The sequence below is a fragment of the Hylobates moloch genome, unplaced genomic scaffold (assembly GCF_009828535.3).
Source record: "Hylobates moloch isolate HMO894 unplaced genomic scaffold, HMol_V3 SCAFFOLD_14, whole genome shotgun sequence".
NCBI classification, from domain to species: domain Eukaryota; kingdom Metazoa; phylum Chordata; class Mammalia; order Primates; family Hylobatidae; genus Hylobates; species Hylobates moloch.
The window spans coordinates 12,498,818-12,523,918 of NW_026652289.1; the positions used below are offsets into that span (position 1 = coordinate 12,498,818).

The 25,101-nt window shown below is 39.5% G+C and overlaps 1 protein-coding gene across 4 annotated transcripts in view; it reads right to left on the reverse strand.

The window, feature by feature from the left end:
• The window catches only part of SON (SON DNA and RNA binding protein), a 34,540-nt gene extending 9,523 nt beyond the window's left edge, over window positions 1–25,017 (reverse strand). For 2 of the 4 annotated variants that reach the window (XM_032175671.3, XM_058427851.1), the window contains exons 1-7: window positions 24,739–25,017; window positions 21,517–21,683; window positions 12,808–18,723; window positions 10,872–11,032; window positions 8,813–8,959; window positions 8,410–8,598; window positions 933–1,043 (exon numbers count right to left, since the gene is read on the reverse strand). In XM_032175671.3, the coding sequence (XP_032031562.1) occupies window positions 933–1,043; window positions 8,410–8,598; window positions 8,813–8,959; window positions 10,872–11,032; window positions 12,808–18,723; window positions 21,517–21,683; window positions 24,739–24,815 (6,768 nt within the window). In that variant the 5' untranslated portion in view covers window positions 24,816–25,017. Of the gene's footprint in view, window positions 1–932; window positions 1,044–7,517; window positions 8,309–8,409; window positions 8,599–8,812; window positions 8,960–9,197; window positions 10,643–10,871; window positions 11,033–12,807; window positions 18,724–21,516; window positions 21,684–24,738 lie in introns of those variants that run through there. The other 2 variants (XM_032175672.2, XM_032175673.2) reach the window with 2 other exon arrangements.
• Window positions 25,018–25,101: the final 84 nt, after the last annotated feature.

Genomic DNA, 25,101 nt, shown 5'->3' on the forward strand with positions numbered 1-25,101 from the left:
AAAAAAAAAAAAAAAAAAAAAAAAGAATCAGCTGTCATTCACACAAATTAGATTTACTAAACACCTTGCACAGTCAGCAATGTATTTCCTGTCTGAACATGTACTTACTGATTTACCATAAAACAGCAGAAATGAAATGGAGAGGCTGTCCATTGAAATGGAGAGGCTGGACTCTGGAGCACAGACTCCAGATTCAGATTGCTTGGGTTTGAATCCCATTTCCCCCAATTAGTTGTGTGACCATGGGTATCACTTAATCACTTTTTTTTTTTTTTTTTTTTTTTTTAAGACAGTCTCACTCTGTTGAGCAGGCTGGAGTACAGTGGCACAATCTTGGCTCACTGCAAACTCTGCCTCCCGGGTTCAAGCAATTCTCCTGCCTCAGCCTCCTGAGTAGCTGGGATTACAGGCATGCAATACCAAACCCGGCTAATTTTTGTATTTTTAGTAGAGATGGGGTTTCACCATCTTGGCCAGGCTGTTCTCGAACTCCTGACTCCTTGCCCCCACCTCGGCCTCCCAAAGTGCTGGGATTACAGGCGTCAGCCACCATGCCTGGCCTTAGCCTCTCTTTACTTCAGTTTTCTCAGCTGAAATATGGCAACTATTAATACCTACACATTTCATAGGGTTGTAGGCACTTAGTTGTTTTTATACACCAGATTGTAAACTCTGTGAGGACAGGGAAATTTTTCTATTTTGTTCTCTCAATAAACAGTTCCTGCCACATAGTAAACAATAAACATTTATTGAATAAATGATCAGGCCTCGAATCACTTTCATTGAAAATAAGACACTGAAAATAAGGTAAAGGATGTTACAACTCAACCATCTAGTTAGCGAAATTCTTATTTAGACATTAAAATTGGTACACTGGTGTGAGTTGGCTGACGGTAAATAATAACTTAAAAAAAAAAAAAACTGCTACATACCCTTTCCTGAGCTCTATTTAACATGCTCATGGCTTCAAGGTCAAATGCATTCTCACTGAGTCTTTTCTGAGCAAGTGCCCGTTCACTCATTGCTGTAGAGATGTCCACAGGCTAAGAAAGAAAACAGAGATAATTATCTCAAATTACCATAGTCCCCTAAATTCTGAAAAGTACTCATATCTTTGGTTGCTACATGTCAAAAACAAAATAATAGTCTTGTATATTAATAATCTTGGAAAATAGGGGGAAGACTCAAAAAGAGAAAGTAATCTTGGAAAACAAGAGGATTAAGATAAATTACAAAGTATCACACGGGTCGCAGAACTGAACCCAAAATCTGACTGAATTTAGTCAATTTTCTATTATACATATATCAAACTATAATCATACAAAGTTCCATTAAGAACTTAAAACTCTCTACCCTTCATGACTGAAAGCTATTTATAGTAAACTGCAAATTTTTTGAACTGTGTTAAAGGTTATTACATTCCTTAGCAGTTTTCATTTTACTCATTAGCATAACCTTCAGGAGCAGTAAGCAAAATTATTGAATAAGCAAGCAGAAAACCACTACGATCACTCATTTACTCATCAGCGTATCTTTAACATCTTCCAGTTGTGGACACTTTGGTCTTAAGAACCCAATTTCTTTAAACAATATATTCAGGCTATAAATAAACGCACCATGTTTTCAGTTTATACACACTTATTACTTATATTAAGTATAATACTATTTATAATTATAATATTTCTGTGGAAGTCTATAACATCAACTGAAACACTTTTAAGTGTTTCTTTCTTTTCAAAGCTCATATTCTACCTTTTAAAACCTTATGGCAAGTGGGAGAAACATTTTTTTTTCAAAGTAATCTTTGGAGCCAATTCTTAATTTGTCAGATTTGTGGAAGGTTTAACCACAGAAGGAAAAACACATCAAGATAAGTATTTGGTATTTTTTTTGTTCTAAAATTAAAAGCTCAAGTTGATTTATATCAACTCATTTCTTGGTTTTTGTCCTTCTTTTAACATTATTATTATTTCCTAGTTATCTCACACAAGAAAATTCATTTTTGTAAAATGCTTATCTGACATGAAGATTTTGCTGTTTTCATATACAAAGAATAAGTAGACACTGCATGAACATAACAAATACGGGGAAGTCAGTAAACAGCTAACAGCTAAGGATTTTCTTTTTTACAAGCAGAGGCTAGCTGTAATTAAGACTATGTATCATGTATAAAAGACTTCTCTGAAGAATAAGACCTGTCTAGTAGAGAAGGCTGTATGACTATGAGAATAATTACAACTCATGCATAAGGATTCACAAATCTTTCTTACCTTCAGAACCCCTAATCCTCCATAATTCTTAGTTACCTTGCTAATAAACTAATATTCCTTTAGCTAACTCAAGGTTTTTAAGAAAGTATGGATTCTGATATAATGCCTTCTTAAAATGAAAACAAAATTAATTCTTTTGACTGTTTATGTTAATATATAAAACTTCCTAGAGATCTATAAACAGTCTAATAAGCAACTGCAGAATGCATCTTTCAAACTGAATCTCTCGACTGTAATTTCGCTAAGTTGATTTAAGCAAACCATCACACAAATTAGAATATTTCTAAGACCTATTAGAAATATTAATCTAAGCAAAGTGAGACTGAAACACTAAGAAACTTAGTATGTTCATCTTTCACTTAAGTCTGTTTGATTCCTGGGACTTTAAATGAGAATGCAGGTATTTCAGGTGAAAATGCATGTCCCCCTAGGCCTACCTTAAGATGTTTTGTCAAGGTAATTTTTGAAGGCACACGAGATGCGACAAGTACTGTCTCATTAACCTTCTCACACTTACTTTGCTTTTCCTAGCAGTCTCTATAAATCTAAGTGTTAGGGTGCTTAGGCATAAATAATAGGCTTTTATTCTAACAAGGCTAAAATCTGAGAGGATACTGGGGAAAATGTGTCTACCCACTATCCCAACTCCTGATCCCTAATTTCCAACTATAAATTAGCCACAAATCTATTCAGATGGCTCTAAAATGTAACTTCTAGAATAAAACTAATTCTTTCCAAGTGGAAAGCAAACTATTACACTTGTGAATGTTTTTCTCTCTTAGCCTTTATTAAACATTTAACCTAAATGCCTCACCATTTATCCCCAGAATGAGAGTCTTCAAATCTTAGTGTTTCATATTAAATTCGTATGATTCTGAAAGGAATTTTATTATAGCAACCTTGATATTTAAATAAAATTACAACTATGTTTTTCCTGAGGTGGTAAAACTTCATTTATTCTTCAACAGACTTACCAAGGGAGCTGCAAGTTCATGTCAAAAATGTATTACCAAATAGTAATTTGACTATTAGTTACATTGTTTTTTTTTTTTGAGATGGAGTTTCATCCTTGTTGCCCAGGCTGGAGTGCAATGGCACAATCTTGGCTCACTGCAACCTCCCGCCTCCTGGGTTCAAGCAATTCTCCTGCCTCAGCCTCCTGAGTAGCTGGGATTACATGCATGCGCCACCACCCCCGGCTAATTTTGTATTTTTAGGAGAGACGCACTTTCTCCATGTTGGTCAGGCTGGTCTTGAACTCTTGACCTCAGGTGATCCGCCCACCTTGGCCTCCCAAAGTTCTGGGATTACAGGCGTGAACCACTGCGCCTGGCCATATTTTTATTTTTAAATGAGAAAACGTATACTCAAAGTAGAATGAATCAAGATTATCTTAACCTCATAAGGATCCTCAAAAGTTTACATCAAAAAGCCTGTTTCCAGCCTTTCAAGGTAACTCAAATTATACAATGAGGCATAAAAAGCCAATACAATCCCCAAAGCAGCAATGTTTAAGGGTCAAACCCAATGTTACTTATCAGTATTGAAACACTCATAATACCACAGCTACCCTTTAGAGCAGCAGTGCCCAGTACAACTTAACAGTGATCACTACTGAGCACCTGAAATGTAACTAGTGTGATTAAAAACGTGATTTTTCAGTGGCTGGTAACTGCTGCATTGGACAATAATAGAGCTTTAGAATCTTAACTATCCTTTAATATTCAGAAACTGGAAATATAAGAAAGGGACCAAAATGATGGTAAAAGGCCCTTCCAAAAACTGGGAAAAAGAGAATCTTTAATCTGTAGAATACTATTACCAAGTTGTCACCAACAAGCCTTAGTTTCTACCAATACACTGTAGACTAGCATGTTACCTAATGTATAAAAATAATTCTGTAGTAATATTCTAGGTATGATAATGGGGGAAATGTTTACTGACTTTTCATCTTTGCTCTAAAAGGTGAGATTTACATAAAAAGTGTCCTGAATTACAAATCTCAGGTTAATAAAAACTGCCCAAATTCTTCAATCTCTCCCTCAGCAACAAAGCAGACAACTACTTCTTATAAAACCTACAAAGGTGTCTGAGGCATAATGAAATTACCATAATGCAACTGGCACCATATAACATGCATTTCATGACCTATATTATACATGTAAGTGGGCCTTTTACATTTTTATTTCTCATTTAGGAAATTCTTCTAAATCCATTTACTCCTTTTGGTAACACAACTGTTGACATAAAAAGAACAAGTATTTTGAGACTTCTTAGAACATCAGTGAAAGAATATAAAAGAGCTAAAGAATTGTTAGGATGGGGTGAGTCAGATAAGGAAAATACTTATAACCAGAAAATTATTTTCTATTACTGGTAATCACAGATATCTCAAAAGCAGGCATAAAAGGAAAACTTTAATTATAAGAAAATAGACCTAAAGTAAAAGCATCTGGCCTGTATATAAAACATGATTTTAGAATATTTAGCAAATATTAAAATATAAAGAGGTTAATGCATACAAGAGCAAAATGACAACTACAAAAATAAAAGCCACAGAATGTCCCAGTTATGTGTTTGGTTGGCTTTAAAAAGTGAATTACGAATCTTTTTATTGTATCATACAAAATTCTCTAGTGTATAATAGACTAAATGAAGTACAACGGGAAAACAAATAGATAACCTACTAAATGGTTCAGAGAAATTCAGCATTAACCACATAACAGAATCTAGGAAGAAAAGAATTAATAACAAGGCTGTATATTACACATTCTAGCAGTGCCGAGACCTATGTGTTTAATTTCCAATTAAAATTTTCATTTTCCTCCAAGTTTTCCTATACATTTAGAGCGCATAAATTTTAAAAAATTGTAATTCCATTGGGATGTGGAAATATGACTTGATAAATACAAACCAGCAAACTGCTTAAGATAAAGATGATCTTAACATCTGAGCATTCACTAGACCTTAACAATACTACCTCTAGACCCCTAAAACATTTGATTGATACTAAATCCATGAAAACTCCACACTAATAGTTGAGTAATTACTCCACTTATGTCAAAGATTACATCCTAATCTACTCAATAAACCTCTGCTAACTTTATTACCAAGAATTAATGCCCCTGAGGACTATTTTTAAAAAATTAGTTTTCCAACATTTTTTTATTTCATTGTTTATAAATCAAATTCACACAAATACAGTCAAAGTTCTGTAGTCACTCCTTACTGAGGATGATGCTGGCTGGTTTCTGAGTATGAAGACGATGCTATGGCAGTACCGCACACAGTCTGATGAGTTGTTTTTCCATAAGAAATGAATTTATGCTGCTTCATCCACAATGTCTATCCATTCATACTCATGTCAAAGAGCATTCATATGCAAGACAATTGGTGGGATTAGGGATTACAGCAAAGCTAATTCAGCCCTCTTATGGAGATAAAATCTGTGATCTTTGCCTAAATGTTTTACGCTCAACAACAAAGAACCACAAACTCCATTTATATTTATTAAAATGAAAAAGGCATATATAAAAATTACTATTCAGTTCAAAGGTTGACCATTTAAAAGAACTATCTCTTTTTACTCTAGAAGCCTTTATTTCAAACTCTAACAAGGAATCAAAAGGGTTAATGCTCCCATAAAGTGTTACCAAAAGTATTTCACAACATTGGTATATATAACACTAATTGTATAAATAATAAATTCATTACTTTTACCTTCTATATATACAATATAGTATATTTAGATGGTCGCTAAATAACTGGAACTAAACATTTTAAATTGTGACTATTTCCTCTACACATTTTAACATTACTGCCAGGTAAAAGTGCAGATATGAAAGCAAAAGGCAATCCTGCCTCTTTGCCCTAGTATTTTGGGATTCTTTTCTTTAGAATTAATCTGTATGTTCTTTTGAGTCTAATCTTCTAAGCAGCTTAAAGAGGTTTTATATCAAATAGTTACATATATCGTCCCACAAGAGACATCATCTGCTTTATTCATTTAGCCCTTTGAAAAGAATTGTAAAATAATTTTACCTTCTAGGATTCTTCTTAAGAAAAAAAAATTTTTTAACAAAAAATAGTAATGTCACCATTATTTGAGTACCTTTCTCTATCAACTTTTCCCACCAGATTTAAGAATAATTCTCCTCAACCTTTAATTAAAATCTGACAACTTTTGATGACAAACAAGGCTAAGGCACCACACTCAGTGTTAAGATTGAAAATGGCTGAGTACTGAATTTCAAATACACACACACACACACACACTCTCTCTCTCTCTCAAAAAAGTGTAAGCATCAGGAGTTACTAAGCACTTTCCCCATGATTGAACTGAAGAAATTCAAAACAGTTATGCTCACTTATCTTCTCAGGAAGATCCCTTGGAATTCTGCAATATTTGTTAAGTCTTCACTTCATTGGAAAATATTTGTCATACAGACTCTCTCCCTACCTATTTTTTTTCCCAACTCTTTTTTAAATGCTTAATCTGCAGGAAATTACTAAAAGCATACATATTAGGATTTCTAAGTAAGTCTGCTCAACCCTCTTATCATGGTTTCTATTCAGCTACTACAAGAAGATTAAGTCAGCTGCACATGTCAGTTAACCTTTCTCTCTTGAGATATGCAGGTAGCCTGATTTGGGGATTAACAACTCAAACGGTCTCACTAAAATATTATCCGAACCAACTATCTCCCTCTTAACTGGTGATGGCATAACTTGTTTCACTTGTTGAATCCCATGGGAATACAGATTATCACCAGTAACCGTAAGTTACACTGGCTAGTTATCATGTCCAGCTTCATTGTATAGAACTTGTTCTCTCAAAATGCTGCAGGTCAAACAAACAAAAAAAAAGTGAAAATGTCACCTGTGAATAGCTTGGGGAAAAAAGTACTGCTATCAAAAAATTTCTGATTTGGGTTCTGTTCACTTTCTGATTTTATAAACAGGATTTATTTGTAGAATTGGAGGTGTTTACTGCAAGATGATGATATGGCCAAGCCAAGGAAGGGAACCTACAGTGAAGAGTACAGGTGTCTCTGATCTACATATCCAAGAACTGCAAGAAAAATGTCCAGATGGGCATCAGATACCTAGTCCAGTCCTTGGCAAAAGTTTGGGCTTTGGAAACCAAGGGCAAGAGGTGATGACAACTAATCTATAGTATTTAAAACTCCCACCCCCCTATTAAGACTCCACCCTCCCACATCCCCCAAGCGTGATTTTGCACAACAAGTTAAATAAAAGTAAACTGTTTATTAAAAGATACAGCAAAGGTACAGATACAGAGATACATACAAAGATACAGATATATATATATTTACATATATATACAGTCTTGCTGTTTTCATGTGCACTATATTTAGCAGCACATTATTTAATCAGGCGGCATTTTAATGGGGTTGTTTTGACACTTGGCATTATTAAGATACAACTATAGCCCCGTGGAAATTTCAACGTTTGAATTCCACTTCTCCGACTTTTAATAGTAGCAAAGAGGGGAAGGAGAAGGGAATGGAGTACCAAGGCTGAGCATTAGGTTAAACACAAGAATTTAAAAGGGCCAAGGTAGCAAAGGGAAGGAAAAATAATTAAAACTAAAGGCTATCTGACAAACAACCCAAGAGAAACAGTAAGAAACCATCATTAAGGGCAATGGGCTATGTACCCAAGATGCTCACATCAGCCTACAGTGACCTTTTCCAATCCAGTTCTTGTGTTGAACCTGAGGATCTGCCCTCTCCGATCAATCCCTCCACCCGATAAATTTGCTACCACCAAAATCTAGAGCTATAGAGCCTTGAAGCAAATCGGGAAGCTAAATAGTTGTACCTTGGACTACCTTCCCACAAGTGCAGGGAGGGCCCAATGTTGGGTAGGGATGTGATAACACTGTTCTCTGCAATTCGATGCTTTTCACTTTGTGGCTTGGTTCCACAAAGTGAATTGCATCGAGTTACTGTCAAATGAGAAGCTGCGGGTTGTTTCATCTGTCGTCTAACCCGGCCCTGCCGTTTAACCCGGCCCTAAGAAGAGTGAAACAGAATCCAAATCAGATATAAAATAACAATGAAATGGCAGATTCAGGTATAAAAAAGGAAAAATACATAATATTCCTCCTACTTACCTCTGAGGGCAAATTGCTGCTGAAAACATTATCATCATCTTTGTTTTCTTCACCATTTTTCTCCACAGGAACCCATTCTCCATAAACACTATCCGCTTCTTTTTTCCGATGTTGAGATCCAGATGATACAGGGAATTCTTTTGTTAATGTTACCTGGCTTTTTGGTGGAGTTGGTTTTGCTGCAGCAATCTAAAAAATAAAATGTTTCTTAATTAAAGCTCAATATAGTATCTACATTAAATGGTTTGAGATTTTCGACATAATCTGAAGGAAATGATATTTATTGTCCATTATTTCTCACAGTATTTAAAACAAAAATTAATAAACTAAATTCGATTTGGGTTTTATTTAAATAGCTCCACAAGTTACACTGTTTTACCAATCCATAAGCACTAATACTCACATTCAGATTGAAAAAAATAGGTTTGGGTTCACTGAGTTTAAAGGGATGATGATAAAAAGGAGGTTCTTCTTCCTCTTCATCCGAAACATGAGGCTTATTCACTATTACATCATCATCTTCTTTACTCTGTGCGATCTGTTTACATTTCTTTAAAAGTAAAAACAAACAAAAGATAAATCTTACGCTTTATGTACAACATGTAATTTCTTAGAATCAAAACCACATAAAAGCAACTTTCAAAAGTTAAACAAGATTCATGACAGGTTATAGATACATAACTTGGCAATATTAACTACTATTTAAACACACTCTGGCTGGTCAGTCAGTCAACAACATTTATTGAGCACCTACTATGTGCAGAGAGAGCACTGTACTGGGCACTGTCTGGGGAATACAAAAAAAAAAAAAAAAAAAAAGAAGTAGAAGACATGGTCCCTGCTCTCAAGGAGCTTACAATCTAGTTCAAGAGAAGGAATACATATACGTGAAATAATTGAACACTTTTACAGAGCAACACAATAACAAGTGCAAACTGATATAATACAAACTGAGTACATAAGTGCTAAAAGAACAAAGGCTTAAGAGAGAATAGTCAGGCAGAGTTAGAGAATCAAGGAATATTCCTTGAAGAGTTCTAAGCCAGATTTTCATAGTAAAGAACAAAGACTGGTAGGGAAAGGAGAAGTCATCCTAGTCAGATGGTGGTAAAAAGGTGAGAAGAAACTTGGGACAAGAAGGCTGAAGATGGGGCCGAAAACAGCAAAATACTAATGTTCATAGCATTTTGGATAAGGAGCTTGGATTAGGTAAATAAGCAATAGAAGCATTTACAAGGTCCTTAATTTTTTTTAAAAAGTTGTAATTCATATTGTAATAAATCTAAGTGAGGAAACAGATTCAGAAGCTTTACATTTTCCCAAATGTATGGCAAAACAAAAGATCTGAAACATTTGCAACAGGATTAGATAGCAACATGTCTCTCCATAAATGTTTTGTGGGTTGAGTTTCTTTAAGAAGAACTTAGGAAAATAAGGCATGATGGAGAGGGTGCAATTGATGAGGTCTGATACATAAAGCAAAGTCAATTCCTTCCTGAGATGCAAAGGAACAGACTCTATTACCTGGCTTTATAAAAAGGTCAAGAGTAAATTTGGGTACACCTGTCTCTATAAGCAGTATATTTAATGACATCTATTATCAATTGAAAATATTACAATAGGATAAAAAGCTCATTTCGCCAAAAACACAAGAGTATATTAAGCTTGTAACCAAGGGGAACAGAATATATTGACAGTGGCAGGCTGGCATAAGGCTAGCCAATAACAAGTTCCAATATATGAAACAGTGTGGTATTTCTGGATCCTAGCAGCAATATTTTAGCATCTCCCCCCCACCACCCACACCAAAAAAATAGTAATAAAACAAAGCCCCAAAAAAGCCTCAATTGAAAAGATCAAACTTTTAAAAACAAAAATAAGTGTGTTTAAAATATATATGTTACTGCCAAAACCCGAACCGCAGGAAGAACTGATAATGGCCGGCCATTATCGCCAATGGCTGGTACCAAACAGCCAAAACCCGAAATGTTGATGCGAAAGAAGTTCCTTTCAGGCAATGGCCAGCTATTCTTATTAATTTCCAAGCTCCGGTGGCAAAAGATCATTTCTGAAGATTGTCTGTGTCTTTGCGTATATGCAGTATACTCGTGGCGATCAGTGAACGCGTCGTGAATGGAAACGAAACTGTAGGCGAGCTTCTGCGTGTTGCTCACTCAACACCTCCTCCATTCAAACGAACCGTCCCACTCCTCAGTCAGTTTGGCTTCTAAAACTGGAAAGCAAAAGTAATGGGAAGTAACTTTTAGCTAGCGGAGCTTAGCCATCCCGGATAATGGCCTGCTAAACAGAGCTTCTGCCGCTGCCACATCTGTATTTCGGGTTTTGGCCACTCGGTGCCAGCCATTATCAGTTCTGCCCACAATTCGGGTTTTGGCACGCTCCAGAGTCAACATCACTGGAATAATCCATTTAAGAATGAAAACAAATTCTGTCTAGCTTACCTCAGTTAGTTCTTCTATAGTAGCTCCTCCTGACTTTTTAGCAACTTTCTCTTCTATAGTAGGTGGAGGTGCAGGCTTTAGGTTTGGCGGTAAAGGGACACCAGCCTTAGCACACATGGCAGCTGCATTAGCTTTGGCTATTTCAAGTAATTGAGCCTTATCTGTAAGAAGAAAAATACAAGCTGCAGTTTTCCTAAAAGGCTGTACATTTTGTATTACCAAAAGTCTAACATACTAACAAAACTAAAGGCATCCTAGATCCATCGAAGAACTTGGGTATCTAATAAAAAAGAAAAAAAAAGGAAAAAACTATAGGCATCAATATTCTGCTCTAAGTTATAGCTATGATCAAACCACTGGCTCAAAGTTTTTAAGCAGTGGCCTCATTCAGGGAATTAAGTCCACATATTGAGCTTCCCATTAGAATATTACAATAGGTTACTACACAACTATAATGATCACCCTACTACACACACTCTAAGATATAAATCTGCCAAAGCCAATTTTATTTCACAAAATTATCATGACCTTAATCTCCTTCTAATCTGACACCTTAATCACTCTTTGGGCCCCAGTTCAAGTGCCACCTCTTTTCTTTTTTTTCTTTTTTTTTTTTGAGACAGAGTCTCACTCTGTCGCCCAGGCTGCAGTGCAGTGGCGCCATCTTGGCTCACTGCAACCTCCACCTCTCGGGTTCAAGTGATTCTCCTGTCTCAGCCTCCCGAGTAACTGGGACTACAGGCACGTGCCACCATACCCAGCTATTTTTTTGTATTTTTAGTAGAGACGGGGCTTCTCCACGTTGGCCAAGCTGGTCTCAAACTCCTGACCTCAGGTGATCCACCCGCCTCGGCCTCCCAAAGTGCTGAGATTACAGGCATGAGCCACCGCGCCCAGCCGAAGTGCCACCTCTTCTAACAAGCTGTCATTAAGTCAGAATTAACATCCCTTTTCCCATTGTTTTCCTAAAGTACCTCACCTCTATCAGTGTTATAGTAATCACATTCTGTCCTTTTTAGACAGTGTTACTATAAGAGAGACATATATGCATTTTACCCATGTCTCCTCCACCAACTTGTAATCACTTGAGGAATTTCATACTGTTCCTCTGCTGTGAATAAAAAAGAACTCAGAAAACTTCTGTTGAACTGAATGCGGATTCTCCCTTTTTACTCTTAACCTCTTCTTCTTTAGACAATCCTGGCCTAGAAATGCCCAGTATACTGGGATAAGGATAAATTATCCATATTTATTGTAGGTAATCATGCATATCGATCAAGTTTTCATCACCTCTGCACACTAAAAATCAGGGGAAATTAGAACAGTTATTTTTAAAGTAAAGCAGAACAGGTTATTAAAAATCACTCTGATCTAAAATGTTTAACTTTATTTAGCTAGTATCACCTACCCAATTAAATAACCCCCACATGCAAAATTCTCCACTCACTTCCATTACCAACTATACCAATCAGAATTACCTTCACCAACATTTAACAGTCCTATAATGCCATTTTAAGATATGTTAACTTATTTAAAAAGGAACATTGTAATTTTAGGCTTAGTTGCAAGGATGTATGTTAGAACACATACAATAACAATCTGAGCATATACTTAGCTTGTTTTTAATTTAGCTAGAGTTCTACATCTGCTTCTGCTTTCAATTTTTAGCTATGGCAAGATAACTGAAACAAAATAAAACATTCAAGTATGGAAACACCTTGGTTCTATTATATTCTGAAACAGGACTTTTTAACTCTAATTATAATACACTGATCCCAGTATTTCCTAAATACAGTACCATTTAATCATAAAAACTTAAAGACAGAAATATTTATCCTAAACCAGTAACTAAGTATTTCACTTGACTCAAGATCAGAAAAAATTAAGGCTTAAAACATTTTCTACTACCATCCCATTAAATTTTAAAATGACTCACCCAAATCTGTCAGACGTTTGGGTGATCTGCCTCGTTCAGAAGACCTGGATCTTTTACGACGGATGGGAGATCTGCTAAACCTTCTTCTTAAGGGTGTTCTTGATCGCCTTAATCTGACTGGTGAGATACTGAAGCTTCGTCTTCTTACCACAGACCTTGATCTTCTCCGGCGGCTTGGGGTGCGGCTCCGACGGCTAGGGGTGCGGCTCCGGCGGCTGGGGGTGCGGCTGCGGCGGCTGGGGGTGCGGCTGCGGCGGCTGGGGGTGCGACTGCGGCGGCTGGGGGTGCGGCTGCGGCGGCTTGGGGAAATGCTAAAGCTCCTCCTTCTACCCACAGATCTAGACCTTCGTCGACGACTTGGAGTATGACTCCGACTCCGACGACTTGGGGTTCGACTTCGAGCTCTAACTGTCTTTCGGTTATCCCTGGAGCTTGATCTTTTTCTTTTTCTTTCCCTAGACTTGGACCTGTGCTTTGGAGATCTTTTGCGCTTCTCTTTTGATACAGATCGTCTTCCTCTAGACTTTGATCTTGATCTGCTGCTCCTCCTTCTGCGTCTTGAACGTGACCGTGAACGTGTTTGAGAGCGATGAGACTTGGACTTAGATGATCTCTTCCTTGCCCTAGAACGAGATTCACTGGTACGCTTGCGTGATTTGTGTTCAGAAGATTTGGAACGCTTACTTCGAGATCTTAATGAAGAGTCTCTTTTCTTCTCTTTCTCCCCCTTATCACGGTTCTTATTTTTCTTGCTTTTTTCATGAGTGTCCTTAACTTTTACAAAAATTTCATAATCATCTTTTTCCTCTGAAGAAGACTCTGAAGCTCTTTCTGGCATACTACTTACAACCGGGCTGGCAGCAGATTTGTCACGTCCAACATCACTTGCAAGTAAAGGTCCTTCAATGCCAGCTCTAAGGCTTGTAAGACGTTCCATGTCCTTAGGAAGTAACGGTCTCACTAAATCTGCTTCATTAATATCCTCAATATTGGCAGAAAATCCTGAATCAGACAGTGTCTCTTTAGGAGGGGGAGGTACTTCTTTTTCTCCTCCACTACTTTCTTTAGGGCTGAGCAGAGCTGCTAATGTCTGGTCACTCTCTTTTACAGTTAATGGTTCTTCTGTATCCTTACTAACAAGGTTATTATTAGATGGTAAATCAAGATGAATATCTTTAGCCGGCAACGGCCCTTCAATATCAGCTTCACTACCACCACTAGGACTGGTGGAAATTACCATGTCATGTTCAGTATCTTGAGTAGTTAAAGATACATCAACATCATATTTATTAACTGAACTGAGAGTAGATGCTGTGATAAATTCAATACCCTTACTGGTTCCTGTTGCATCAGGTTCCAGAGCAAGAGGACCAGTAGAAGATAGAGTTTCTCCTGCATCAGCTTCACTAAAACCAGGGTAGGTATCCAATACTGTGCACTGTTTAGTCTCATTGGTGGGCAAAATTTTCTCTTCACCAATTTCCCCAACAGGACTAGTACTAGCAGCACACACTGTATTATGTTCCATCTCTTTAGCTAGTAAATGATTATTTATATTAAGGTCTATATTTATACCATGTTCACTTTCATAAGAGTCACCTTTCAGGTGTCCCTCAGCATGTGGCTCTTCACCTGAATGCAATGGAATCTCCTGCATGCCAATCTCTGGAGCAAGATTTTGATCACCAGAGGATAGATTAATTCCTTTCATAACATGTGATGACATGATACTAGATTCCAGTATCATTGGTGTGGACTCTATAGCCACCTCAGTTGGTATCACTTGAGGCTGCTCTGAGACAGTGACGGCAGGCTCTGAAACTGTCACAGTAGATTCCTGGACAGAAACAGATGGTTCTGAAACAATCATAGAAGATTGAAGGACTGACACCGCTGGTTCCAGGACAGGCACAGAAGGCTCCAGCGCAGAAACAACTGGCACAGGAATGGTAATATAGTCTGGCTCAGCCACAACAGGAGGCTCCGGGATAGTCACAACCGAAGGCTCCAGGACAGTCACAGTCGAAGATTCCAGGACTGTCACAGTCGAAGACTCCAGGACAGTCACAGCCGAAGACTCCAGGACAGCCATAGCCGAAGACTCTGGGGCAGCCATGGCTGGCGGCTCCAGAATGCTCTCTGCCAGCACTGGAGTAGTTACTGCTGGCTCCAACAAGGATGTAGACACCTCTGAGGCAACATGTCCTGAGGCTCTCATGGAATCAAATGTTTCTGCTGTCTCTGACATAACAGAAGGCTCTGATGCTAACACAGTTGGCTCAGCTGACACTGCGGGAGTTTCAGATACCATACAAGTCACTGGTCTCTCTGGAACAACTTCATGTTCTTCTGCTACTACAGCAGAATCTACAGGTGTTGACATAATTGAAGATTCTGGCTCTGGCGGTGGTTCTGGAACAGTCACAGCAGCCTCTGACACTAAAACTGAGGGATCTGATGCTGACACTGAATAATCAGTAGGCACTGCTGAAGGCTCTGAAATCTCACTTTGACTCACCGGAGGATCAGGGTGCGATACAGACTCTTCAGAAGGTAATGATGGCACCTCTGTAGGCCAAGTATTTTCAGCTGTTAATGCTGACTGCTCAGTGGGCAATGCTGGACCCTCTGGTGGTTCCTCAGGAGGCAATGGTGGTGTCATTGGTGGCTCCTCAGGTGGCAATGGTGGCATTGTTGGGGGCTCTTCAGGAGGCAAAGGTGGCACCATATATGCCTCTGTGTATGTGTCAGTATAAGAATCGGTGTAAGAATCAGCAGCCATAGACATCATTGAACGATCAGCAGTATAAGATGACATCATAGATCGGTCAGCTGCAGAGTACGATGACATCATAGACCGGTCAGCAGCAGAGTATGACGACATCATAGACCGGTCAGCACCCATGGACATCATAGATCGATCAGCCATTGGGGACATCATGGAGCGTTCATAAGCTGACATCATGGAGCGTTCATAAGCTGACATCATAGAGCGCTCAGCCATAGGGGACATCATAGAGCGCTCGTAGGCTGACATCATAGAGCGCTCGTAGGCTGACATCATAGAGCGTTCAGCCATAGGGGACATCATAGACCGCTCATAAGACATCATAGAGCGTTCGTAAGATGACATCATGGAACGTTCTGCAGCATAGGACATCATCATAGAACGTCTAGATGCTAACATCAGGGGTCTAGGTGCTAACCTATATGGCCTGGGTGCTATTCTGTAGGACCTGGGTGCTATCCTATAGGGTCTAGGTGACATCCTATAGGGATCAGGAGTTAGTCTGTAGGGATCATGGCCTAATCTATAAGGATCCTGTCCTAACCTGTAAGCATCATGACCTAATCTATAGGGGTCATGGCCCAACCTATAGGGATCCTGAGCTAACCTGTAAGGATCCTGAGCTAACCTATAGGGATCAGGAGATTTTGAACCCAACATAGCAGAATCTTGGGTACTAGACGCTAACATCTGGGCATCCATGGTACCAGACGCTAACATCTGAGCATCCATGGTGCCAGAAGCCAACATTTGAGAGTCCATAGTGCCAGATGCTAACATCTGGGAATCCATTGAGCTAGTTGCTAACATCTGGGAGTCCATGGTGCTGGTTGCTAACATCTGAGAATCCATGGTGCTGGTTGCTAACATCTGGGAGTCCATGGAGCTGGTTGCTAACATCTGGGAGTCCATGGAGCTTGTTGCTAACATCTGGGAGTCCATGGAGCTGGTTGCTAACATCTGGGAGTCCATGGAACTGGTTGCTAACATCTGGGAATCCATAGTGCTAGTTGCTAACATCTGGGAGTCCATGGAGCTAGTTGCTAACATCTGGGAGTCCATGGTACTAGTTGCTAACATCTGGGAGTCCATGGTGCTAGACGCTAACATCTGGGAGTCCATGGTGTTGGATGCTAGCATCTGGGAGTCCATGGTGTTGGACGCTAGCATTTGGGAGTCCATGGTGTTGGATGCTAATATATGGGTCTCCATGGTGTTAGAAGCTAATATATGGGATTCTGGGGCCATCAAGGGATCCACTCCTACTGTTACAGAAGTCTCCCCCACTAATGTAGTAGGCAGCTCCTGTGCTACCGTATTATAGGATTCCAGCGCTGTCGTCGAGGGCACCTCCAGGGACTGCGACACGGTCATCGTTGACAGCTCCGATGTTGTCACCACAGACTGAACAGAGATCTCCAGCGCCACAGTTGCCACAGGCTGCCCAGGCAACTCTGGCGCCCCAGGCTGCCCTGGCAACTCCAGCACCCCTGTTGCCAGAGGCTGCCCCAAAAGCTCCAGTGCTCCAGCTGCCCCAGACTGCCCCGAGAACTCCAGTGCCCCAGCTGCCATGAGCGACCCAGGCAACTCTAGTGCCCCAGTTGCCACAGGCTGCCCCGACAACTCCAGTGCCCTAGTTGCCGAAGGCAGCCCTGGCAACTCTGGCACCCCAGTCACCGAAGGCTGCCCCGGCAACTCCAGCGCTGTCGTTGCCACTGGCTGTCCTGGCAACTCCAGCACCATCGTTGCCTCAGGCTGCCCCAGCAACCCTGTTGCCGTTGTCACCTCAGGATGCCCAGGATGTTCCACCGTTGTCATCCCCACAGGCTGCTCCAACTCTGTCGTCGTCACAGGTTGTTCGGTCAACTCCATTGCTACTGTTACCGCAGGCTGCTCTGGCAACTCTACTGCTGCTGTCACCAAAGGCAGCCCTGGCAACTCCTGTGCCATCACAGGTGGCTCTGGTACCTCCTGTGGTGGCTCCAACCCCATGGATGGTGCTGGAAGCCCTGGCAATTCCTGCGACAACTGTGGCACTGGTGTCACAGAGGGCCCTGGCAACTCAGGCACTGCTGTCGCAGGGGGCCCTGGCAACTCAGGCACTGGGGTAGAAAGGGGCCCTGGCAACTCTGGCACCGGGGTAGCAGAGGGCCCAGGTAACTCCAGCACTGGAGTCACAGGGGGCCCCTGCAACTCCGGCATGGAGGTCGCAGGTGGCCCCGGCAACTCCATCGCTGAGGCCACCGACGACTCCTGCAGCTCCAACGCTGTGGTCTTAGGCAGCTCCAGCAACTCCTGCGGTCTTGTCATGGATGAATCTGCAATCTCCGATGGTACGTCTACAGGCTGCTCTGGCAATCTTAGCGCTTCAATTGCAGATGACTCTGGAAAATCCATTGTTGTTGATGTGCTTGGCTCAGGGTACACCTCAGTAGGTGTCTCTGATGATACCACAAGGGTTTCTGAAGGCTCTAACACTTTTGCTACTGGGGGCTCTACCAACATGATCTTTGATGACTCTGGAGATGTGCTCTCCACAGATTTCAGCACAGACTTCATCTGATACTCCACTGACATTGTTACAACTGGCTCAGATGACTTCAACACCACTGTTGTAGTAGGCACTGGTGCTGTTGCAAAGGAATCCAGAATCTTTGTCATGGATGGTTCTGGCATTACTGCCACAGACTGCTCTGACTGCTCTGAGATTACTGATGTAGATGCAACTGACAGTTCTGCAGTTTTTGTAGCTGGCTTCAGAGTTTCTAAGATGTGTGGCTCTGATACCTCCATTGATACTACAGGAGGTTCTAGCACAACTGCAGGGGATTCATTGGTCTCAGATAGGCCAAATGCTCTTGTAGGAAGCTCCAGCGCCACAGCTGAAGGTTCAGAATCAAACTTTAAAAAGGAATCAGATTCTAAATCTATGTTCCCATCATGATGAGATTTCGTCTTTGACTCAGATTCTTCTGGCTGTCTTTTATATTTTTTTTCCTTTTCTTTCTTCTTTTTCTTCTTTTTGTTTTTGTGCTTTTTATGCTTCTTTGACTTTTTAGTGGGAATTTCATCAGTAGGATCTGTTTGTACAGATACACATCTACTTTTTCTGGAGGCCTCTTTCAAGTCTGAAAGTAATAGAAATTAATTTTGTCAGACATTCCCCAAAGTAGAGTTAGATTAAATCATATAAACCCATATTTACATTCCATGTTAAAACACCATAGTACAGGCCAGGTACAGTGGCTCAGGCCTGTAATCTCAGCACTCTGAGAGGCCGAGGCAGGTGGATCACGAGGTCAGGAGTTCAAAACCAGCCTGGCCAGCATGGTGAAACCCCGTCTCTACTAAAAATACAAAAATTAGCCGGGCATGGTGACGCACACCTGTAGTCCCAGCTATTTGGGAGGCTGAGGCGGGAGAATCACTTGAACCCAGTAGGTGCAGGTTGCAGCGAGCTGAAATCACACCACTGTACTCCAGCCTGGGCAACAGAGCAAGACTCTGTCTCAAAAAAAAAAAAAAAAAAAAAAAAACCCACAGTTTAACACTTCACGCTAAATTAAAAGTTACCAAATAAACTATTTTTCATAAAACAGTTAACCTGGAGACTACTACTTTTCTGATACTTCTTTCCACAACTAATGCCTGGGTTAAAAATAAATTATTAATTTAACACCAAAACTTACTTTGAATTACATTAAGATATGTTTCACTAAATTCTATTAAAATAATTATTTCCTCCAGCTCCCAAATTATAGCAAAATTACTTTTAAACTACTTTTGTCACTGAATATATTTCATGTTATTAGTTGCTACAGTTTCTATTAAAAATACCCACATAATATAATTTTTGCGATTATTAACCCTTGTTTATACAGGAAGCAACATGGCACTGGCTCTGGAACAGACTGCCACTTTTGAATCCTCAATCAATTCATCACTTACTAGGTTAACAGTCTTGGCCAAATTACTGACACACTTGTGTCTTCTAGAGTTAGGAGGATAAAGTGAGTTAAAACATTCAAAGTACATCAAACAATGCCTGGCACAAAATAAGCTTTCAACAAAGCTTAGTGATTGCTTCTACAGAGTATAGAAATATCTGAACAACAAATATGAAATATTCATAGAGAACTCAAATTTTACCTTATCATGCCTATGTTACATTCTAATAAAAATAACATTTTCCCCCAATACTGTTCTAAAACCACTAATAAATAACGTTTTAAATGTTTCTATTTTAGAAAATACTGATTTTAGAGAGGAAATTCTTAGTCCTTAATTTATAACTTAAGAAAGTTTGATAATTTACATACCCTAAAGAGATAACATTTTCCCCCAATACTATTCTAAAACCACTAATAAATAACTTTTTAAATGTTTCTATTTTAGAAAAGAACGCTGATTTTAGAGGAAATTCTTAGTCCTTAATATACAACTTAAGAAGATTTGAATTTACATACCCTAAAGAGATGGAGAGTATTCAACTTTAACAACCAGATGGGATTTATTTACTCCAATGCCAATATCAAATTAGATAAATCTTAGGGATCCCAAAAAAAGCTCATCAGAAATCTGAGCCATTAAGACTACAGAAAAAACGCCAGGCACTGTGGCTCACGCCTGTAATCCCAGCACTTTGGGAGGCCAAGACGGGTGGATCATGAGGTCAGGAGATCGAGACCATCCTAGCTAACAGGGTGAAACCCCGTCTCTACTAAAAAATAGAAAAAATTAGCCGGGTGTGGTGGTGGGCGCCTGTAGTCCTAGCTACTCAGGAGACTGAGGCAGAAGAATGGCGTGAACCCAGGAGGCGGAGCTTGCAGTCAGCCGAGATCGCACCACTGCACTCCAGCCTGGGCATCAGAGCGAGACTCCGTCTCAAAAAAAAAAAAAAGACTACAGAAAAAAATAAATCAACACTTGACATAGGCCAAAGCAAAACTTATCATTTTCTATTAATTGTTTGTTTCATAATACAAAATGTTAGATAAGTTATACTTCAATCAAGGTTGTTGGAGCCACGAATCTAAGCATAAAGTCTGTGAGAGTCATGAATCTAAGCATAAAGTCTGTGAGAGTCATGAATCTATGCACAGCTAAAGTTACCCCCAAAAAAGAGGACAAACCAACCATATTACAAACTTGATTCCAGAACTAAATCAAGGTAATGACTGTTATTTTTGTGGCTAAATCCTTCATTTCTAAACATCAATTAATCAATTCCAAAAACGCTAAATATTGAAGCAATGATTCCTCTCCATCCACTGCAGTTTAAGTAGGATGGATGTTTTTACACAACTGTTTAATAAAAATCCATACTCAAATTCCTGATACTGAGAAACTGAATCAAATAAACTGAAACTAAGTCAAAAATAAAAATTATATGCTACCAGCAGAGTAAACAAGTACATCAATGTTTGTTTTTCAGTGGAAGTATGGAGAATTTAAACAAGAAAGTCTTCATTAAATCAATTAAACAAAAGCTTAAATTTACTGAAATTTTTATTTTTATTTTGAGATGGAGTTTCATTCTTGTCGCCCAGGCTGGATTGCAATGGCGCAATCTCAGCGCACTGCAACCTTCGCTTCCTGGGTTCATGCGATTCTCCTGCCTCAGCTTCCCAAGTAGCTGGGATTACAAGCACCCACCACCACACCCGGCTAATTTTTGTATTTTTAGTGGAGATGGGGTTTCTCCGTGTTGACCAGGTTGGTCTGAACTCCTGACCTCAGGTGATCCACCCACCTCAGCTTCCCAAAGTGCTGGGATTACAGGCGTGCGCCATCGCACCCAGCCTGAAGTTTTCAATTTAATAAATATTTTAAATACTGAAGTCAAAAACTAATATTAAGCTTCAAATTTCAAAAAAATCTTAAAAGAAAATTTTTGAGACAGTTAATTATCTCCAACTTACCTGGCTTATATCGTAGTTCCGTATCTAAGACCCCAGAAAGTACTTCCTCTATCTTCTGCACTATTTCTTCATTTGGTAGACTCCTGGCAGAGGCAGCTGCATCACCCGCCTGGTTTCCTTCAATGGGTGTATTTGTTTCACCATTCAGCTGGCCTTCATTCCTTCCACTTGACATGAAAAGTTATCGAAATTCATTAATGTTTTGTCATACCATTAATAAAAAAATTAATCCAATTAATTACAATAATCATATGTTGTACTGACTGTCAGACGTTTTACCTTTTACCTATTTTAGATATTCACCACTAATAATGCTTCCTTAACATGATCTACTTATATTTTGGACATTTCATTTTTATACAATTAAAGTTTTCAGAACTATGAAAATTAAGAAAAAGTCTTTAAAATAGGTTTTTAAGTACACTCTTTTTTAAACAAAATAATTTCAGAAATCTAACTTTAGGCTTTTGGGTTACCCACATATTTCTCTCAGGGGAGAAAAATTAATAAGAGCCCAGTCACAAATCGAAAGAAAAACATGTGGCCTAACATTATGGTAGAAACCATGGCTACATTAAAGCCACATCTGTGCATAAATCACGATCACCACCAATAGTATCAAGGAACACAAAAGTTAGCCACAGGCACACTGAATAAAAAGGGTAACCTGTAACCTCTGTCCAGGCTTACATTGTTACTGAAATGCCACTGAACTTAAAAAGGAAAATAATTTCTGTAATTTCTACACAATTATCAAGAACTCTAGTTTATAAAACTCACATAAAACAAGTGGCATTTATACCAACAGTAAAAGCATAGATGGTTTAACACATGTTCCATTCACAGGGCTGGAGAAATTTTTAAATAGGTGAGAACATATCATTCGCCCAGTAATTTTTACTATTTTCGTGTGAATTTGCAAAATTTTGAAAAATCAAATAATTTCAGCAACAGTTTGAATTTAACTTCAATTTTAGCTAAATGAAAACACATCAAACAATTATGCTCCACTACCTAATAAAAGTCTGAATGGTCAAAAACCAAAAAAAATTCAGTAGTTACCTAAATATTATTAAGGAACATCTGGTTTTCTAATACAATGAATTGCATAATTATAATTATAATTAACATTTATTGACTACTAGTGTCATACTGTTCTACATTAACTCATTTAATCCTAACAAAACTCTGAGATCACCACTATTATTCTTTTATAAATGAAGAAACTTCGCTGAAGGTCACACAGCTACTAAGAAGTGAAGCTGGTACTCAAACCAGAGGCCATATTCTTACACACCATCTATAACAGAAGTTCGATAACTTGTTTTGACTGTCTAAATGTCAGCCTCATTACTCTAATTTACATAAAAGCAGATGAGAAAAAAACAGCTCACTGAAATGGCAAACAATCAAAAACTTGTTTGCAGACTGATAATGCATTATGTGTTGAAGAGAAGATGCATATTCCTCTAGTAATAAACTGCTTCGTCTAATATTGTTTTTAGATATTCTTTCTGTAGCAATTTATTTTACAATTTTCCTAAGCATTTATACATAATCATGACAAATTTGAAAATCAGAAAAATAATTATGCTTTTAAAAGTTAATCTACAAGGAAGTAATGATTTCATCTTAAAGCTACCAATTGTTAACCGCATTTACTGAAAAGCAATGAAAATTTCAAACCACCTAAATATGCAACGATATATTCCTACAATGGGATTCTATGCAGCCATGAAGAAGTTCAAAAGACTGAGACTGAGAGGGACAAACTTGTTCACAACGTATTAGCTGGAAAAACGATCAATACAAAACAAGATGATCACATATCACACAATACTTGGGGGGGGGAAAAAATGAAATGACATGAGAATATCGATAACGTGAGTTTTTCTCCTTTTTCATGTCTTCTAAATTATAATAAACATTCATTTTCTAAAGGAAAGACTAGCTTTTAAAAGCTACAAAAACACACCTTGTTAAACTAAGCAAACTACTACTTATTGCATCCAGAGATTTGTCAGGAAAATTATATTCTCTTAGCTCGGGTCTCTTCTCATCCAAAACACTACTAGCAATGTCACAGAAATTTAAAAAGCAATGTGAGTGGATCTATTTCCACTTAAAAAACAACACATTCTGTAAAAGTGATAATTCTAGCAATAATACATCATTGCCCTAATAATCCTGTATTACTCTGGGCACTTACAACTGGTTTTCGGCCCATTTTCAAATTCACATACTGTTCTTGCTCTCAATTTTTGTAATACAATTAAAAACACTTGAACTCGGAACACTTACGTTTCAAGATCTCTTTCCTACTTCTGTACTTTAAAGAAATGAGCATCTTACACAAAAGCAAATACCGAGAGACAACCGCTGAACACGATACGCTATTTTCCTGACTAAACAACCATTTCTTTAACAATCTCTTCGCCTTCAAATTTTGTGAAGCCAAGCGCAAATTATGTAAAGTCTACCAGCAATGACAAAAATAGCGTGTCAACTGGGGCAGGGGTAGCAAGAAAATAATAGACCTACACACAAAGTCCACTTTCACTTGCTGTAATTAACCGCAACCATTTCAAAGTCCCCTTCCATCTTCATCTCGAGTATTCTAACAAACTAGCAAGTATCAGTTTAAGTTCGTTTTAATTGAAACATTTAACTATTAGAACGGCTGATAGATACTACAGGACACTAGGCCCCAAATAATCTTATTAATAGATCCAGACCCCCAAGCGGTCTGAAGCTCGCAATAATAAAAAGGATTTAAGATTACCCAAGAAACGGCCGTTAGAGACCCTTTCCGGTCATAGGCACCGGCCGGCAAAATCCGCGGAGGCGGAGAGGGGGAGGGGATACGCGGCGGCGGAGGAGGAGCTGAGGAAGGAACTAGGCCCGTCCCTGGCGGACAACCGGGCCTACGGGTAGCTAAACGGCAGGGGGAACCCAAACAGGGGAGAAGGGTGAGCATCTTAACTCGGTTCTAAACAGGGAGTCTTGGGTTACCTCGGAAAAGGCGAAGTTCCTCGAGGGAAAAGGAAGGGAGCGGCTGGGGAGGGCGGTTGGGGGGGGCCCGGAAAATGGATCCCAGGCCCAGGCGGGGCCCTAGCGGGGCCTGAGACGAGGAACGACTGCGTCTTCGAAGAAAGGTGCCAAAGAAGGCTAGGTGAGGCCCTAACGGTCCGTTGGGAGCAGAAGAATCTGGGAGGCGTTTACCTGGAAAGCTCCTGTTGAATTTCCCGGAATTTACTGACCACGAAAGACCTAAAAATCTGCTCGATGTTGGTCGCCATGGCGTCCGCTCCGTTCTCTCAACTCCTCCTCGCTAGTCCTCCAGGCTCCCAGCATGCCTCGGGAGGAGGCGCAGTGGCCAATTCGGTCTCTCGCCTTCCTGATTGGCTCCAAAGGGAACGCACGGTCCGGCCCGCTCCACCGAGGGACCAATCAGTGAGCACGGCCCTGCTCTCCTCTGCTGTTTCTGAGCGGCTGGGGTAGAGGTGCTGACGTTTGCGCCGCGCACGACTATGTCCGCCATGTTAGTGTCTGACGCAGGCGCCATTACAGGAGCCGTCTCTCTCG